Source organism: Apteryx mantelli, chromosome 12, assembly GCF_036417845.1.
Source record: "Apteryx mantelli isolate bAptMan1 chromosome 12, bAptMan1.hap1, whole genome shotgun sequence".
Lineage (NCBI taxonomy): Eukaryota > Metazoa > Chordata > Aves > Apterygiformes > Apterygidae > Apteryx > Apteryx mantelli.
In genome coordinates, this window is record NC_089989.1 from 11,719,133 (window position 1) to 11,734,172 (window position 15,040).

The 15,040-nt window shown below is 44.8% G+C and overlaps 1 protein-coding gene across 2 annotated transcripts in view; it reads right to left on the bottom strand.

The window, feature by feature from the left end:
• Nucleotides 1-8,972: 8,972 nt before the first annotated feature.
• The window catches only part of POC1A (POC1 centriolar protein A), a 67,351-nt gene continuing 61,283 nt past the window's right edge, over nucleotides 8,973-15,040 (bottom strand). For both annotated transcript variants that reach the window (XM_067303195.1, XM_067303194.1), the window contains one exon: nucleotides 8,973-9,261. In XM_067303195.1, coding sequence (XP_067159296.1) covers nucleotides 9,163-9,261 — 99 coding nt within the window. In that variant the 3' untranslated portion in view covers nucleotides 8,973-9,162. The remainder of the gene's footprint in view (nucleotides 9,262-15,040) is intronic.

Consider the following 15,040-nt stretch of genomic DNA (forward strand, 5'->3'; position numbering starts at 1 on the left):
GTTGGGAGGCAAAAAAGAGGCTGTTAGACACACATACCCCTCCGTCCAAGTCCAAGATGAAAGCAGCACCTTTCCACATGAAGACAGGCTGAGAACAATCTCTCCACCCTTAGCAACCTAGTGTTGATCAGCTGCCCAGTGCAAGAGAAAGGGCAATGGAGCCTGGAGCAAGTGCAGACGTTCTCCAGGGGGTCACTAATTCCTGTGGCACAGGATGATCTCTGTGGGCCATCCATAGGCTGGCTATAGGTACAGGCTTTTCCCAAGTAACCTGAGCAGCAGTAGCACTGCAGCTGCAATGCCTATCCCAAAGCTTTGGGTCCCAGGGCAATACCAGAGCAGCTTGTTGCAGGATGAGGAGCAGCTTACCCAGCAGCTTTTTAAGCAGGTCTGTGCAGTGCCATGGTGGATTAAAGAAAGATGGTTGTAGCAGACCTTGATTTAGCAGTCATCCACTTTCTGCTGCTCCTTTCCCATCATAGTAAATTACCAAGATATTTACATCTAAAAGGCATCCAAGTGTTTTACAGCTAGCCTGGCCCCTCCTCCCAGTTCACTAAGTAGCCAGAATGCTGGGGCCAGAGCAACATGCTCACTTGCAGAAGCGGGCAAAGGGGCTTTCTACTTAAAAGAGGGGAAAAAAAGCTACTTTCCTGACCACCGGGGCCAGGCTGGAAAGTCCAGCCGGCACAAATGCACATAGAACATGCCGCCGTCTTTCCACTCCCCGCTGCTCCCATGGCAGAGCATGGCACAATCCTGGTGAGATGACCGCATGCCATTTCCAAGTTCCCTCAGAACTTTAATAGGTGGGAGAGAGGGAAGGAAAACAGCCCCCAAACACCGTGCCGATTTTCTTTGCTATTAAATATAATCATCGCTGCTCTCTTTAATCTTTGCTTCTGCTCAAAGACCTGGCCACAAAGGAAACACAGTAATGAGAGGCAGGACAGAGGGATAATTGCAGCAAAGAATGTAACCTCTGAAACACGCTGCTGAACTGCACACTGAGCAAACTAGTCATAGCAAAGGGGCAGGGAGTGCAGCAAAATCCCCTGGCCACAGGGAAAAGAACAGGCTCATCAGTATCAGAATGGTGGGAAAAGGGAAAGGGAGCAGAGCCAGAGATCTGCCCACATTGTTTCTTGAACTGAAGCAAGCAGACCTATTCCTTTTGCAGGGAAGGACTCAGCACTAATCCCAAGCTCTAGATCTCACTCGAGCAAGTTTCACTAGATTAAAACATCTTTTAATTTGTTAGTAAGTGGGTGGCAAAGTTGGCTCTAGGCTTAGGCAAAGCAAATAGCCACAGCTGTGCTGCCTGCTGGGCCCACACCAGAGCCCTGGAGAGCCAGTTGCTGCGGCCAGACCCTCACCCACGGCCTGGGAACAGCAAAACCATTGCTGAATTAGAGAACATTGAACTTCACTGCTGGCTGCGGCCTTTCGCAGCACTGGGGAGGTGATGGAGATAACTCCAAGCAGGTAATCATTTCTGGGTAGTGCGAGTGCCAGAGGGGATGTTGGCACAAACCTCAGCAGCTCTCGCTCTGCCTAGAGATGCTATCACAGAGAAACCCTACAGAGGGGAGCAGCCAGGACCCAGGGATCCACCCAAGCACTGGCTCCTGACCCCACAAGCAGCTATCACAACACAGGAGAGCTCCCCAACCCCCTGGGGAAGCGAGGCCCACATGTGCCCCCACCTCAGTGCCCTCCAGTCATGCCCCATCAGGTTGCAGCCCCAGGCCTCCCCCCACCTCATTCCCTGTCTGGACTGACCCACCTATAGGTTAGAGCAGTTTATTACCTAGATCCCAGAGCCCAGCCTGAGGACTAGCCCAGAGACTAACAAGCCCCATGACCTGGTAGCAGTAAGAGGCAGTTTTCCCCTGAGCCCCCCTTGGTCCTGCTGCCTGATTGCTCCATGGTTCTCCTCTCCTCCCACAGTGACCCCTGCAGCCCCCCCAGCCCTCCCTCAGGCTCTGTGCCATTCTCCAAGGATTTACTCCACACAGATCTGTGCTCCTGAGGCATTTGACTTGTCAGAGGTGCAGGCAACCTGCTGGGATACAGACTAGCTGCCCTTTGACTCTAAGGGAGCAGACACTCATTTGCAACAGGAAAGACATAGAAAGAGGGGAGAATAAATAAACACTTTCTCTTACTCTGCTCCGATGTTTGCAGAAGATGCCTCTATCTACATCCCCAGCTGGTGTCGAAAGACAGTTCTACACCAGCTGGCTGAAAAGCAACAAGCTGGTTCTTCTGCTGGTTTAGGTTCCTTTAAGAAAGCAAGTTAATGCTGGGCTGTTGCCTGTTGAACCCTGGAGCCAGGAGAGCATGGGTAACAGCTGGGCCTTTGCTGACACCAGCCCATGACCACACCAGAGCAAAGCCAAAGCTTGAGGTCCCTTCTCCAACTTGCATGAGCGCAGAGAGAGAAAGCAAAAACAGGGTGCTCCCTGACCACACCTTGGGCACTTCTGGCTATCCAGGGGCCCTTTCACCAGTGTAGCCTATTGCAAAATGCGGTTGTGAGGTATATCACTGCTGGCTGTGCCAGCTGAGACTGCTCACTGCTGCCTTGTTACACAGAAGACTTGGCCTTTCCTGTCTGAATGGAAAGGTTGGCAAAGTCACAACTTGGAAAGCTGCGGGCCAGTTTGGGGCTTAGGCCCCTAGAACCAAAGGGACATGTAACCTTGCCAGTCAAAAGCCTGGGCTGCTGCAGGTGTATTAGAAGATGACAGTCAGGACAATCTTAGCACAGACATGAGATGGCTTTGTAACATCTCGTGCAGGGTGCTGCACATGAGCCATAGACCTACCTGGCCTCCCCTCAAAAAAATCAGATCAAACAGCCCTATGAACTGCCCCCAATTCTGTAGAGCAAAATGAGTACGCCTAATACCACCAACACAGCCACCTTGGTTAACGGTATCTAAAGAATTTTCAGTGTCCTCTGCAGCACCCAGGTTAGGTCTTGCTTCCCCTCTCCTGCCTGGGTTGCCAAATTTAGAAGACCAATCCCATGGCATCTATTCCTACCCCTGCCACTGCTCCACCATGTGACTTGCAGGTACTCAGGCAAGAATTTCTGATTTTCCCCCATCTCACCCGAGATGCTGTCAAGATGCTGCTTTCATGGACAAACCTCTCCTTTGTGTTCAGGAGAGTTCCTCTCCTTCTCCGAGGCAAAGACACTTGGCTGGTGTAAAAGGCCCTGCAGGCAGGGACATTTTCGCATTCTCATCAAGCACACCTTGCTCCAGACACTTTGCAGAGAGTGTTCCTTTTTAAGATTCATTGATTTCATAAATAATAGAGTAAAGGAAAGAAACACATCTTGTAAATATACAGGTCAAATAATCTCTCCCTTAGGAAGCAAACAGGATCTACAAAATAACAACCCAGCAGGTGCACATTGATCCTTAAGCAAAAGACCAAGTGGCATTAAAACAATTCCTTAATCTACTTAATAGCACACTGGTACACCAGTATTCAAACAGATCATCTTGAGGGGTCTTGCTCCACAAATCCGCAGGCTTGATGCCTGCATTTCTCACAGAACAACAGTCATGAAGGTGTGGAAGCACTAACAGCATTTTGTCACAGTATTTTATTGAAGACCAGATTCTTAAAGAACAGTTGTGTGAAACAACCACAGCCTTCCAGAGAACCTGGGCAACCAGAAAGCAGAAGAAAAAAGGATATTCCTAGGTTTTCAGAGGATGAAAACCATCTTGCTGCTACCTCTGGTGAGCACAAAGCAGCCTGTCGCACTGTATGGACCAAGTATAACAGCAGGCAGGCAGTGCCTTTCCTGCTGCTACAGTATCTACACGTGGCTGAGTGGATTCACAGATAGGGAAAAGCAATGACCCCTACCCCTGATCACATTACAAGGAGGTCCTCGTCACAGAGGACCTCATGGTACTGAGCACACTCAGAAGCCGGGGGGGCTCATAAGATCTGCCCGTTTCAGCTGAGCAGTGAAGCTTCCCCTCCGTAAGGAATACCTAGCTACTTCAGGCCGACGTACCGAAGGCTGGCTTTGGCCTTGCAGCAGGGGTGTGCAAATGTGACAATGGAAACTTTCCCGAGAACGGCAGACTGGGTGTTTTCATAGGCCCACACGAGGGGAAGTCTGAATGGAACAGCTCCCAGACAGCTGTTAAGAAAATACTCACAGAGGGAGTGTAAAAAGGGAAGTGAAGCAATGCTAGTGCTCCATCCAGACAACTATTCAGCTTAACCCTTTCAGTCATCAACTGAAAGAACAGCTGCCATCAACAGCACGCTCCAGGCAGCCACAAGCTCTTGGAGTAAGCAGGATCAGCCTTTATATGCACTACTTGTTGGACATTTTCTGCAAAAACATCCCTGAGGCCTAAAGGATTGTTGTGCCATGCAGACTGCCACCATATCCTCAACTTGACAGGTGTCCGAGGCACAGCAGTGAGTTATTAGCTGCATGGAAGATGCCTGTAGGGAGCAGAAACAGTGAAGGAGAATTGAGGTGACAGGTTTTTGGCACTGGGTCACCATGCTGATTTAGCCTAACTGTTTTGTGACAACAAAACTGTGGGTTTCCAGCTGTATTGCTTTATTAGGGAGGCAGGGCTGGAGTGAGTATAAAGAAAGCTAAGGGTAACCTCTGGGGAAAGATGCCGTTCCAGACTGCAAATTTGTAGTGCTGTGGCCTCAGGCAGTGGTCACTCAACCTGTTCCAGCTGCTGCTAAGCAGGCAACGACTTACCCTCTGCCAGAATATCACCAGTTGTTTATGATGCTCATTCCCCATCAGAGATCACCCATAGCACTCTCTCCCAACATGCTGGCCTAAGCACGTACTCCTGGTCTTTGCTTAGAAGTGATCCCAGTTAATTTCAAATGCTCGTTTTGATTTCCCCCCCTTAAAAACAGGTCGCTTGCACAGACCCTGGCGTGGGAGCAGTTACATAAGCCCTTTGGCAGGCTCCTGGCTTCCAGGAGAGAGACAGGAAGAGGACAGGAGCAGCGGTACCTCTTTCTTGTTCAGCAAGCAGGTGACTGTAGCCTCCATCTGAAAACCCTGATGACAGCTGTCACTCATTCTGAATGGCAGAGAGGTGGTCAGCACACATTCCCCAGCAGCACCGGCCCCTGTACTATGAGGAAAGAGAGGAAGTAAAGGATGCTAGAGGCCTGTACTTTAGAGGCAAACTGACCTTTCTCTTCCCTGACACACAACATTCAAATCTCTAATTAGCTGTTCAGCCACAGAACCTGAATCTCTCAAAAGGAAGTAATTTATACCACTGACAAGGAAAATGAGGGACTAAAGAAGGATGTCTGCGGGTAACAGCAGTTCTGTTGCAGAGCTGGAAACAGATCCCAGCTTTCCCAAGACTCATGTGAAACTTTCTACAGCAGGCTAAACCCAGGTTAAATATACAGATGAGCATCAAGAGAGAATCTTCCTTCCCATCGTATTTCCTTCCCATAACAGCAGCTGATCAGATCATGCCATTTGAAAAGCACTGGCACTGCATGGGAGACCAACCGTTCCTAAAACAATGAGAAGAAACATATTTCTGCTTTCATGTCATAAGTGACAAACCTTTGCGGAATGATTTGTTTCCCTCCCCTCCTACTCACTCATGTTTCAAAAAACACTTAGTTCAAAAGCAGATCTTTTAAGACATTATATAAGTGGTTTGTACCAGGAAATTGGCTAGTTTAAGCCCAACAAATTAGATCCTAGTTGGATTTTATTTTCTAGTTAACTGGCAAACACATGTCCAGTTGTGACACTGTGACAGAGGATTCTCCTGGCCATCTAGCTTCCAGGCCTGAACAGTCAATATCACAGTGCTCTGTGTTTTTGCCTATTCAGTTATGAGCTAAACTGTGGTATCTGTCCAATTCCAGCTCCCAGACAGGAAGGAAAGTGGGCAGTGCTTGAAGATTCTTACTTTTTCACAGATCATGATTATGTTTAACATGCTCTGTACTCATAGCAGCCAAAAATCCATTTGCAGCAGCCTTCAGGCATAGCCAGTTTCCCCAAGGGCCAATCTCGGCACAAAGAACTGTTGCTAAAAGTTTAGTGAGGTCATACGTCTGGCAAATGTAATGGCAACAAATTAAACTACTTTTTTAAGAACTTGGCTTCAAGTGTGCCTTGGAAATCCAAAACAAAATCCTTAACTCTTTGTAGCCTTCTCCTGGAGAGATTTCATCACCAGCAGTTTTCAAGGTGAGCTGTCCTCACACTGTAAAGAAGCAGCCTCAGTCCAGAGACGTACAAAGTAGTCTTCCCCACTCAGCTATTGCACTGCTCCCTGAGTTAACAGCTTCACAAAGCAGTCATTGCTGATGCTCCCAAGTCGAGAAAATGATGAGCGTAAAAGCAAAAGTGGATTTAACTCACTCTGAAGCCTATTTTGTCCTCAGCTCTCAAGGTATCTGGCACTTACTGGACAAAATTAAGCATGGAACTAGGGACAAGAAAGACAATGGCATTTGTGCTCCTCAGATTTTTAAGAGTATTGCTCAACATTTATGTATGTTGATTATTGTATGTTCCACACACTGCCTGTGTCTAGTAATACACCCCCTTTAGAAGTACTGGTACTTGGTAAGTCCTGATACCCCCTCTTCAGATAAGAGGTGGTGAGGAGGGAAATGAAAAGAGAGCAAGTTACTGAGATGCGGGACAAGGGAACTATTGAGATGAGAGTATTGTCGGAAGAGACTCCCTTTATATTATCTGTCTTGCTACAGAAATCATATAGTTTCTTAGATTGCCCCCTCCCCTGTTACTCCCCACACCCATAAGCTATAGGTTATCTTTACAAAAACATGTTGTAAAGATCAAACGAATGCTTTGAAGAACTTGACTACAGAAAAGCAGCTTTCCCTGCATTCCACTAGCTTGCCTTTCAGCACCTGAGCTTCTCATCTATTTTAGAAGCACAATTATCTCTCAAATGGATTCGCTCAGAACATCTGAATGGAAAAAGGGTCTATATCAAATGCATCCAAATAATTTTTATTGGCATTCTCCATAAAACACCATATACAAATTGCTTTTGTGGTCTTCAAGACATTAGAAATTACAATTTAAAGGAGGAGAATGCTATTTTTGAAAACCAAGTTTAAAAATTGATGAATGTTGAAATAACTTAAATTTTCCTCTCCTCTCCAAACCCCTATCCTCCCCCAAAGGTTAGTCCAGAACATTTGGGATCAAGCTGATAAATCAGGCTCCTGCAACACATTTTTGTCACTGCTTCAGTCATACCAGATCAATGTAGGAATAGCCTTTTTCTAGCAGTAAATAAGCCTTACCTACTTTTGACTCCCCTTCTCCCTACCCATCAGCATCAGGACGTAAGTAGAACTGCAATGAAAATGATGTCAGTCTTTCAACAGAAAGCCACTGAAAGCTTATAGCAAGAGCACCAAAGAATATCACTGAACTGATTCCATTAGCTTAATCTAAGAGAAAATAATGATTTTATCAGACTCGGAGCTTGGAAACAGCAAACAAACAGCCTGTGGTTGAGCAGAGAGAAATTCAAATTTATAATCAACCAAATAAGCTTGGAAATGAGAAAGCTCTTGGCTTTATGCAAATCAAAAGGAATGAAATATTGTGATAATGCCAACAAGAAGTTCTTAGAGATGTGGAAAGTACCAGAATGGAAGGACATCAGAAACTTTCTGGTGGTGGCAGGGGAATGCAAACAGCCTCATCCGGATGGAACTAGGCAGCTCTCAACAGGATTAACACAGTTAAGACAGTACAGGCAGACACAGCCTTCAACAGAAACAGGTGCAAAAAAACCAGGGCTGGCCTTAAGATCAACTAAGCCCTGTGTGAAATAAGAATGCCAGCCAGACCTCGGTCAAGCTTCCACAACACCCACTGCACATCTGGAGACAGGAGGCTTTGGAAGCTGTGTGAGTCTGGAACATGAGCAATGATGCGAAGGGACAGCCAAAGGCAGGAATTGATGTATACTCATTTTTAAGGGGTCAGAAAGACTGTATTGAGGAGCGTTTCATTAACTTGGAGATGGCCAATTTCCTGCAGCCCATTTCTCCAAGAATGCAGGTAATATTGATCAAGGCAGTTTATTATAAGAAAGGAGATCTCCAGTGCACGTTAGCAGAAGAGGTGTTGGAAAACAGTATCTCCCAGAAGTCCAAATTCTTATGAAGCTACATATTGAACACCTGCTAAAGACCTGAAAGAAAGTCTTGGAGGAGCAGAAGGGGGAGCAGGGGAAGAGTGTAGGTGCGAGTGATGAGCTATTCAACTGTGAAAACATCTGCAAGATGACTGAAAAATCAAAGGTATTCCAGTGTGAGAAGGAAGAAGTTCCAGGATTGCAGCAAGTGTTCTGCTATTTGGTTGCCTCCTCTTTCTCCCCCCTCCTCTGCTTTTAATTTAAAAAACAGACCAAGACAAAGCAAAAACCCCTTGGGATCCACACCGTGCCTGACTAGCTAGAGCATCTCCTCCAGCCTCAAGCAGAGCAAATCGTTTTCCACGCACTGCATGAGGGAGCGGGTTAAATCCCACCCATTAGAACAGCGTCTCTGCACAAATATCATCTGGTATCTAAACTGTTGTGTCAGATGCTCCAGCAACCATCTGGGACTTGGGTGAGACAACCTTCTGCAGGCACCAGCCATTCTAGAACGTCACCTATGAACTCCCACTACATCAGGCTGCTCTGCACAAAATATCCCCCCAGGAACTCTTTGCTTGTGACCTATAGCCAGCATACACCTCAGCAACAAGCCTAGTACCGTGTGTGTGAGACACTTGGCAATTCCAAGATGTTTAAGCACTTTTAAACTCACTCCACAGCAGCTAAGGCATAAGAGATGAGACCTTGCTAGATAGTCCTCATACCACACTCAGGCTACTACAGTATCTGGAAAACACAAGAGATCATAATCGTTATCCATGCTTATGAATAAAATCCTCTTTTTATTTTAGTAAAGTAACAAAGCTTTGTATTTACAGATACAATAACTGTACATTTCAATCAAAAATTGGTTGCTCTCAAAATAAAGCAAGTCATACACACTCTGTTAAAAACACAAACAACCAAGCCTCAAACCTCCAAGCACCTTCAGCTTCAGTTCTCTCTCACAAAGTCAGTTCACTTTGTTTTGAATGATTTTCTGCTGATTCTCAAGACATTCTTTCAGCTTGTCTTCAGTGAGTGTCAGTCTCTGCTCCAGGATGGAAACCGTCTGCAAAATAAAAAAGTTGCCACTGAACCACTCACAAAGACAAGCTACACACTGCACACAGACTGACTACAATCAGTGCTAAATTCAGGTAGTATTTTGAGGTATCTCAGGGCTATGCTCCTGTATTAGCATTTTAGCTGGGCTCAGCCCCAAGCAACTTCAGTCAACAGTATTGGCAGATGTCAGGTGCCGAGCTCTCCTGTGAGCACAGCACCACGCATCGATTATAAGCACTTAAGTGCTTTCGCATTGGGGTCTGCACTCCCTTTCCCTCTCCGACAGGCTGTTTGTAAGGTTCTGTCCTTCCACATTCAGAAGACACCATGGTTTTTGAGCCATCAAACACTTAGAAGTGTTTTTGTGAACAAGAGGTAAAGGTTTATGAGTAGTTCTTCCCAGTTTTAGCTTCGATTTGTCTTAGCTTCCCACACTTTTCTCCCCTTCCTGAATTCTGTAGGTTTGTTGAAATTACAATACGCAGAACTTACCTGACAAGCATGATGACAAGTAAGAAAATCCTCCCAGTCTGAGGTAGTGCAATTGGGTTATGGAGGGGAATTAAACCAAAACTGGCAGTCTAAATATTTCTGTGTAATTAAGTTACCTCAGAAAGGACTGCTGCATCTTTCTCCTAGAGCTGAAATCATCATATACAGGATCCACAGGAAGAACATTTTAACCACTTGACAATAAAAGCCTCTGCTGAAAACCTTTTATTGATCACTTTGAGGTAATCAAGGCAGCTAGCTACACAAAACTGCTTTCCAACTTCCAAAAACACCACAATGATAATAGATGACGATTACATTTAATGTTTTAATATCATAAACTTATCAGCAACAATCAATAGTTCCACATTTTGAGCATTTTTACTTCATAAATAACATCCTCTGTCAAAAACAAAGGATGTTCACAACCTTGGACTTTGATAAAGCAACCCAAATAAACTTGGACAACCACTATTTGTATAGAAGTTATACATAGAAAGCCTTTTAATAGCACATTTCGTAAGCACATCTCTAAGTGCTTGACAAAAGAAAGCAGGTCTCATCATCCCCTTTTTACAGCTGGGGAAACTAAAGCACAAAGAGAGGAAATAGCTTGGCTAAGGTCATTCGAGTGACCAGAAGTCTCCTGTAAAATGATTTTGGAAATGAAAGAAAATGGTGGGGGATGAAGAGAAAACACAGATGTGATACAAACAGAGCATTAAACACTATGCAAAGTCATTTCCCCTCAGCCACATCACAAAATCACACATCAACAACGTCAGAAAGGACTTTGCATCACGGGATTTGCCAGTAACACACGCCTTGCTTTCCAAGCAAGGGTTCAAAGCTTATTGCTACCACAAAACAGCCACTAACCCGCGCTGAGGCACAATAGACTCCTGCTGTGGAGTGTATCATTGCTACAACGGCAGCAAGTTTTACCTGAAAGAACTGATTTGATTTACTTGAATATTCCCCTGGCCTACAGCACTAGCATTATTTTGAGGGTTTTCCTCTCTATTGCCACTCCTTTCGAGGCACAAGAAGTGCAGCACAGAGAGAGGCAGACCCAAACTTGGGGAGCCACCAGGTAAAATCCCAGGTGCCCCAGAGCCAGCAGGAGCTCTGTCATCTATGCAGAGGAGACAGGATTTCATCCGTTTTGTATCCAGCCAAGCTATTGCCCAGTGGCTGTCTTGCAGAGGTCAGGAGCAAAGCCGATCAAGGAAGAACACAGCATGCAGAATGTGTACTAGGGCTTTACAGGAAAGATCTTAGCCTGGAACCAACCAGACAGAGAATGAAAATCAGTGGGGATCCTGGTTTTTCCATTTAAAAAGAAGACCTAAGTAACTCAAGACTCAGTTTTTCATTTAAAAGGGAGAAAAAAACCCATTGCATCAAATTTCCTTTCAGAAGCTAATCAACTGAATTCATGTCCTGGTCACACTACCCTGCTAGAAGCAAAGCCCCAGATTACTTGCGGGTCCTTCATTCCCTGATTTATTGCCAGCACGACGCTGCCGGTGTGAGCTAAGCACTGTTGCACACAGCATGGTAAAACAAAATGCAAACAAAGTGGATTTCAGAAAATGTTGAGTTTGTGGGAAAGGTCGTAAGGAAAATGTTTTCTGCTTATATTCATACACAGTTGCCCTGATAATAAACTTGTGGTGAGTATTTTTTGGAAGCTAAACATGGAAAAGGAGAAGTCAAAAAATGAAATCCTGAAAATCCAAAGTAGAAGTTGACCACGGCAGTTCATTTATGTTCGAATACACGACACCCAAAATATAAAGGGCATCTGAAATCCCAGGAAGGTAAGGAAAAGTACAAACGCTGCCCAACCACTATTATTGCTATATTGCAGCTCACACACAAACAAAAAGCTACTTTATTCACAGCTGACATTTTACAGTATTTCCACATTGCTATTTATAAACCAAGTCCCTGTTGGTAGGCAAATTAAACTGCACTCATTCAACTGCTACATGTTTTTGCTATTGCATTTCAGAAGGCACCAAACTGACAATTAACCCAACGAGGAAATACCATTAGCTCGATTCAATGAGAGTTCACTTGTGTCAAGTTTGCACTCAATACCTTTCTCTGTACCAAGATCCTGGCTTCCTATTGTGTCCTAAGCAAATTCTGTGTCTCCATTACACACCAGGGAGTAAAAGCTAGATAATTTATATTAGAGTTGTAGAACATAAATCGGCAGAAGGATAACAACTTAGGCTTAAATAAAAAGAAAAATCAACCTGATTTTTTTTAAGGAGTATTTCTCACATTACAGTAGACACCTTTTAAAAATAACATACTGAGCCTTATTACAAGCACCACAGCAGAATACAGAATTTTTCCCCCCCACAAAAGAAAACTTAATTAAATCACTTCTAGCAACCTGCACAACAGTTTCTGCAACATTTCCCTTCATTCATCTTCACACACTTTGCTTAGAAGAGTCAATTTTTTTTTCCTCTTTAGAAATGTTCATGAGAAATTATGATAAAAACATTGCGTCCTATTTACTTTTTCAGTCCGGGGAATATTCAGCTCCATCCTCCCCATGACACCTGAACAGAAGCATCCACTGGTAACATTTGCTTTAACGATGATCAGCCCCCTATGTTACTCCTTCACATTATTTTTACTCCCTCAACCTAAATAATAATGGTGATTTATGATTCTGCTCCAAGCCCCAATCCTGCAACAGTTTCAGCTTTCATCACCATCTCTTCCTTAATTCATGTTAAATATTTCCCTGCCTCATTAAGCAGTAGAGAGGGTTTAACCACTATTAGCCTCAAGGTCGAGCTTTCGCAGAGGCCCTCCAGGGGCAATCAGGCCACCCTCTTTTGAGGACTAAAGATAAGGAGAATCAGGTGCTAATTGAAGGCCAACCTAAACCAGTTCAACAACTGCCAAAGGAAACCTGAAAAGCAGAGTCAGGAGCAATCAAGCAGCTCACATTAGCTGTCCTCAAGGTACAAAGCTTCAGTGGCCCTCAGATTCCCGACTCCTCAAAGCACCCAGCAGCAGAGCAGCTGAGAGGAACGACTGAAGCCCCTGGGGGTAAGCGGGAGAGAGAGCGGTCCAGACAGATGGCTGGTCATTAACTGGGACAGCACTTAGCCTGGAGCTGGGGCTGAAGTGAACAAGAGCATGGGAACGCCAGGCCCGGCGCGCCGAGGGATGGCTGCCCTGCAAGCAGAAGGGTGCAGATCCTGCCCTGGGCAGCGTGCAGGGTTTTTCAGCATGCCAGACTTGCACCGGCTCTGCTCTAGTCAGCACAGGCAATAGCAAAGAGCAATACAGCAACATTGCTCCAGTTGTTAACGCGTAAGGGGGGGCCCTGAAGAGCAGGTATTCACACACCTGTTACTCACACCAGGTAACGACAGGATGGCTGTGCCTACAAGCATACCAGCACACCTCCCGACTGCCGTGTAGAAGTGCTCTTAGCTATGTGCAGGCAGAACGTTACACGGCTGCTACGCTTCTACTACAGGCATCATTAACCATTTCATAACATAAAAATCTCACTGTCCATTGATCTCTAAGTAGGTAGAATTTGTTTCTTAGCTTTACTTAAATACAAAGATTCCTAAAATTCAGTCCATGCCGACTGTTACCAATTATTCTAAGCATGTGCTAAGAATGATTTTGCAAGGCACTTACGTGTAATGTATCAAATAGCATAAGAAAGAGCATTATTCTTCTACCTCTTAAGATTTTCCTTCCCATTTCACATGTTAATTTATGAAAAGAACATTTTTTTCGTTTTTAATCCCAAAAAAGCACCTGCAAAAGAACAGGTAACAAGCACAGAAGTGCTATACTGGGATGGGGTGGGGAGGAAATCTATCAGAGACTTTCTAATGACAGTTTTGGATACAGGGATTTCTAACCACAACGCACAAAGACATTGGAATGATTATATCTCTGTACTATGAATACATCATTATTTAATTTTCTTCATAGTATCATCTTACAGTGATGTTAGAGGTAACACAGTGGCCTGCATTTTTAGGCTTAGGGCAAGTAACAGTGAAAATTAGACATGCTTTATATCACATATCCATACCAGCGCTTTTGGCAGGATATCATGAGAAGCTGCATTTAATCATCACTCCGACAGCTAAGGCTAGCACATTCAAAACAATGGCTGATGTCTTAGGATTTATTCTTCTTCACCATGGAACATGGCCCAGTTGTACTTGGGTTCATTCTGACAGATCAGCTCCACTGCTCAGGTTCAGTAGTTCGTTATTGTCCTAAGCTACCCAGGGAGAAACTATCCAGTTTACCTCTTAAGGTTTAAAAAAAAAAAAAAAAAAAAAAAAAAAAAAAAAGGATATTTTGCAATGTCTTTATAGTCTCTGTGCATTCCTCAGTCTCCGCACTTCACTGCGCTCATACAAGGAGACACTTAGGGACTCCTCTCAAGAGGTACATCGAGAAAAGCAAAATGGAAGCTCTAACTATCAGACACTGACAACGAACAAAAACCTCACTGAACTGAGCTTCTTGAAGCCTTACAAATAGCCTCTCGCTCCCCCCACTGCAAGTAGGTGAGCAGAGAGGGAAGGAAGCACAGCAGAGGAGGGAGAATCTACCAAGAGGACAGATGGCCTACGGATTTGCAGAATGAGACTTGTCAAGTTTGACCTGGACTTGTATACTTAAGAGCTCTGCTTTCTGTAAACAAGGAGGCCAGCACTAGTTTGTTTTAGAAGAGCTAACTGCCCAGCTACACTTCTGTGGGTTACTTGGCTTTCCATAAAAGGGTCATTTCAGAGCAGATTTCAGTCCCAAACAGGACCACAAAGCAGAGCAAATAAAGTGCACCATAATGACACTACCTTAGCATCTAAGGAGCCGCAAGGGTTCTTCCTCAGCAAATGCTAACAACTGGGTTCAAAGGTACCTCAATACCTCTAGGGCACAAATCCATGACAACTACAGACCATGGCCTGCTGCACAGCCTTTGTTACACCTATTAGCACCATACTGGAAAGTTAAAACAGTCTTAGAGGAAAGGAGTACAGTTGCTACCATTTGACTGCATCAATTGAACGGAGTAATAGCTGCACAAGAAGTCCCCAGCTATTACACGCAGATGTCGCTAAGATGATACCTCAAACACCCACTAAATGCCTTCCTGAACATACACACAGTCCCTGTGCGGAGACAGGAATTAGCAGATACCCAGGTAAATTAAGCTTGGGAGCCCTTTCTCTAAACTAATTCAACGAGTGAAATAAAATACCACAAGAGTCATT